Source organism: Buceros rhinoceros, unplaced genomic scaffold (assembly GCF_000710305.1).
Source record: "Buceros rhinoceros silvestris isolate BGI_N320 unplaced genomic scaffold, ASM71030v1 scaffold24116, whole genome shotgun sequence".
NCBI lineage: Eukaryota > Metazoa > Chordata > Aves > Bucerotiformes > Bucerotidae > Buceros > Buceros rhinoceros.
The window spans coordinates 2,358-5,787 of NW_010417263.1; the positions used below are offsets into that span (position 1 = coordinate 2,358).

Below are 3,430 nucleotides of genomic sequence, written 5' to 3' on the forward strand. Positions count from 1 at the left end.
CTGCCCTGGGCAGCCTGGGACACGCCTGCACAACCCCAACGGGACAGAAATGGCTCCGCAGGGACAACCTCAACCTCCCCTAGAGCAACTGGAGGCCAGTTCCTCTCGTCCTGTTGCTTGTTCCTGGGGAGCAGAGACCGACCCCCCTCGCTGCACCCTCCTGTCAGGGAGTTGTCAGAGCCAGAAGGTCTCCCTGGAGCCTCCTTTGCTCCACGTTCAACCCCCCCAAGTCCCTCAGTCTCTCCTCAGCACATTGTGCTCCAGACCCTGCCCCAGCTCTGCTGCCCTGCTCTGGACACGCTCCAGCACCATTTGGAACAGCCCAGCTCCCAGTAGACTCGGAAGGTGGGGACTGGCAAACGTAGCAAATACACCAGCTGCAGGGGAAGCGAAGGACAGAAATAGGTGAAAAAAAAGAAAAAAATACATGGGGAAAGGCGAAATGTACATATCTGAGTTCTTCAGCAGAAAAGTCTGTCCTTCTCTGCTGCCTAGAGTCTTAGCTTGGTTGGTTGGTTGTCAGAGGTCCCTGGTAATGGATTACTCCGTTCTAGCAAGGCTTGCTCTGCCCTAAAGCAAAGCCCTGCACACATCGTGGCTATTGCCACATCGCTGCTGTTGCCAGCCATTCTACTTTTGGGCTTACAACGTGCACCACAAACCCAGACAGTGTTTCAAAGCGAGTCTTTATTTTTTGAACGCAGAACCTCCACAGATCTGTGATTGATTCAAATAAATTCTAACCAGAGCGATGAAAGCTTCCACCCCCGCACAAGGGGCTGGATTCAGAACTAGCTTGAGACCCTGGAACACTTCTTAAAGTACAACCAGCTGAAAAAGATCAACGGAGAAGCTCACTGAAGGGGTCAGTAACGTGTATTCCTCCTTTACTGTCAGAACATACTGAGAAAAATCAGATGACAGCATTCTGCCTCTAGTAGCAGAGCGAGGAGAAGCTCTTCCCTGGCTGTTACCCATCGAGCAGTCTCTTACTTCCCATCGCTTTGCCCAGCAGGATCTGACCGGCCTCTCGAGGGTTGGCCAGTTTGCATGAGAGGAGATTCACTTTGAGCCCGGTTCTCCGGCTGGGTGACAAAGTAACCTGTAAAATTAATTAACTTCCTTTTATTTGAAGTACTCACAGTTTGTGTATGTACCTGTCACTGCTGAAGTAAAACTCTTCCCTTTTCTCCTGGATGTAGGGGCAGAGGATGGAGAAGATGGGACAGTTAGAACTGTTTTGCTCAGGTAAAAACAGGACTCAGTTTAGAGTTGTCCAAGAACAGGCAGTTCTATGAAAAAGGAACCCGGTAAATCATCTGTACGTGCTTTTGAAGTACCAGCTCCTTAAATCGGTGCTGGCTAAGGGCAGTTTGTGTCTTTCACAGATTGTCTGAAAGAGCCCCGCATATCCCTGATCCTGCAGGGTCATCCCCTAACACTAGAATTATGACGGACTATTTCCTTGGAATATCCAGAATATGTACAGGAACTAATCACTATTTTAACAAGTTCAGCAGAATTGACTTGGAATCTTTCAGTACTAAATATACTTGTGAATGGGAAACAGCCGCTGGTTTGAATTAACGTTAAATACTAACTTTGAAATAAATCTTGCATCGTTCCAGAAGAAGTCGCCACTTCAATGCAGTCTTCTTGTCTTCTGCTAGGGTGAGGAATTCCTGGGCCTGTGAATAACATCACAGAACTTCTTCAGCACGTAGTTATGCGTCATCTCCACACAAAGCAGCGGTGAAAAGGGCATCTCACACATTTGTGCACATTTCTAAGCTGTATTTTCCTCTTTTCACACAATGTTTGGTGTGATACACGTACTGAGAGAGGCAGATGAAGCAGAATAAATTGCAATTTTTGAGAATCAAAGTTAGGGAATTCCAACCATCTTCTCAGAGAAGTGTGGATGGATTAAAGCGATCTGTCTGTCTACATCCACGCATAGACACTATTTTTGTAACCAGTGCGCACACACACACACTAACAACACTACATTTGTAATTTTCCTCAGGCTTCACAGCTCAGACCAAATAAGAACCAACCCAATTCCTTTCCCTTACTGTGCAGCCCAGCGTCTCCTCCGCCACAGTGTCAGACAGGTAACAGGAGCGAAGAGTGCCCGTGTGATCGGTCAGGTCGACGAGGACGTCGAAGCTGGCAAAGGTTGACCGTGAGTCTGCAGAGATGTCGCTGCAGAATGTGCACGTGTTTGACGCCTCATTCACCACAAAGCGGCACACTGAACTGAAACACAGGACGGGAAGTGATGGAACGGGCCCTTCCTGCTTGTCTGAAAGCCTTCTCCAGACTGAGATCTCCCAAGAGACTTTTGTACTTAAAAAAATCCTCCAGCGGAGTCTTACTTCTTGTCTGGATCTGGACTAAAATATTGTTCTCTCTGTTTTGGGTCAGGGGAAGGAGGACAAGCACACTTTCATACAAATTTACACCAGGCAGTTGCTCACCATCTGTTGCGAATAACTTTAGATGGGTTGTCATCGATGTCCAGGGTAGAGATGTAGGCGTAAATAATGCCATAGACTGGCTCAAGTTTCTCATCACTCTGTAAAGCTTTTTCTTTCAGCTCTTCCACAGTATAAACATCAGTTACAGTCTCCACTGGAAGTTTAAAAGACAAGTTAAGCGCATCTGAGAAACAAATGACACCGAAGAGCGACAACAGAAAGGAATCTGAAGGTGATACAAAGGAGAGGACTGGATCTAGAGCACCGGAAGAGCCCCACACACCCTCCTTTTAAAGCAGGCGGATCCTTCAGGGTCAAAAAATAAAAGGGGACCTAAATCAGGAAAATATCTTTTATTTCATCTTTGTATGCCCCCAAATGAGTTCTTGACAAAACCTTTCCCTCTCCATTCTTTGTACATTGAAAGAACACGCCAGGCAGGCTGCAGGGGCAGAGTCACCAGCCTAGAGGATCCGTAACAAATGTCATAAGGGATCGTCCCAGTTACAACTGTCCAAACATTTAACATTCCACCAGGCTACACCTTAGTTCTGATTCTACGAACACACAGAGCAAGGACTTGGTGTTTGAGCTGCACTATGAAACCGCACCGTATCGTTAAATAAAATCCGTGTTTGGTTCCATGCTTACAGTTAAGGGGTTCTTTTGACTGCTTCTCCAACTTCTCATGCAAAGCTCCTGCCTGTGCGCTCTCTTTCATGAAGCTGAAGAGAACACTCGCTTCTGCTGTTTCTTGAAAGTGTATTTTTAGAAGTTATTAATATAGGTAGCATGTAAAATAACTGCCTAATTATGTTTTACAACTTTTTGTTCTGGTAGTACCAACATGCTATCTCTTGGAACTAACCAAGAGATGCTTTTCACTTCTTTAAGTGTTAGCTCTACGTGGAATATATGAAAGCTGCTTAGATAAAATAAAATAAAATAAA

At 45.9% G+C, this 3,430-nt stretch overlaps 1 protein-coding gene across 1 annotated transcript; it reads right to left on the minus strand.

Annotated features, from left to right (window-relative positions):
- Positions 1-970: 970 nt before the first annotated feature.
- LOC104495213 (meiosis-specific with OB domain-containing protein-like) lies at positions 971-3,233 on the minus strand (the record flags this gene model as incomplete). Its single annotated transcript, XM_010138154.1, has 5 exons — positions 971-1,102; positions 1,602-1,688; positions 2,076-2,259; positions 2,481-2,634; positions 3,132-3,233. Coding segments are annotated over 5 exons (659 nt in total), but the record flags the coding sequence as incomplete, so codon positions are not given.
- Positions 3,234-3,430: the final 197 nt, after the last annotated feature.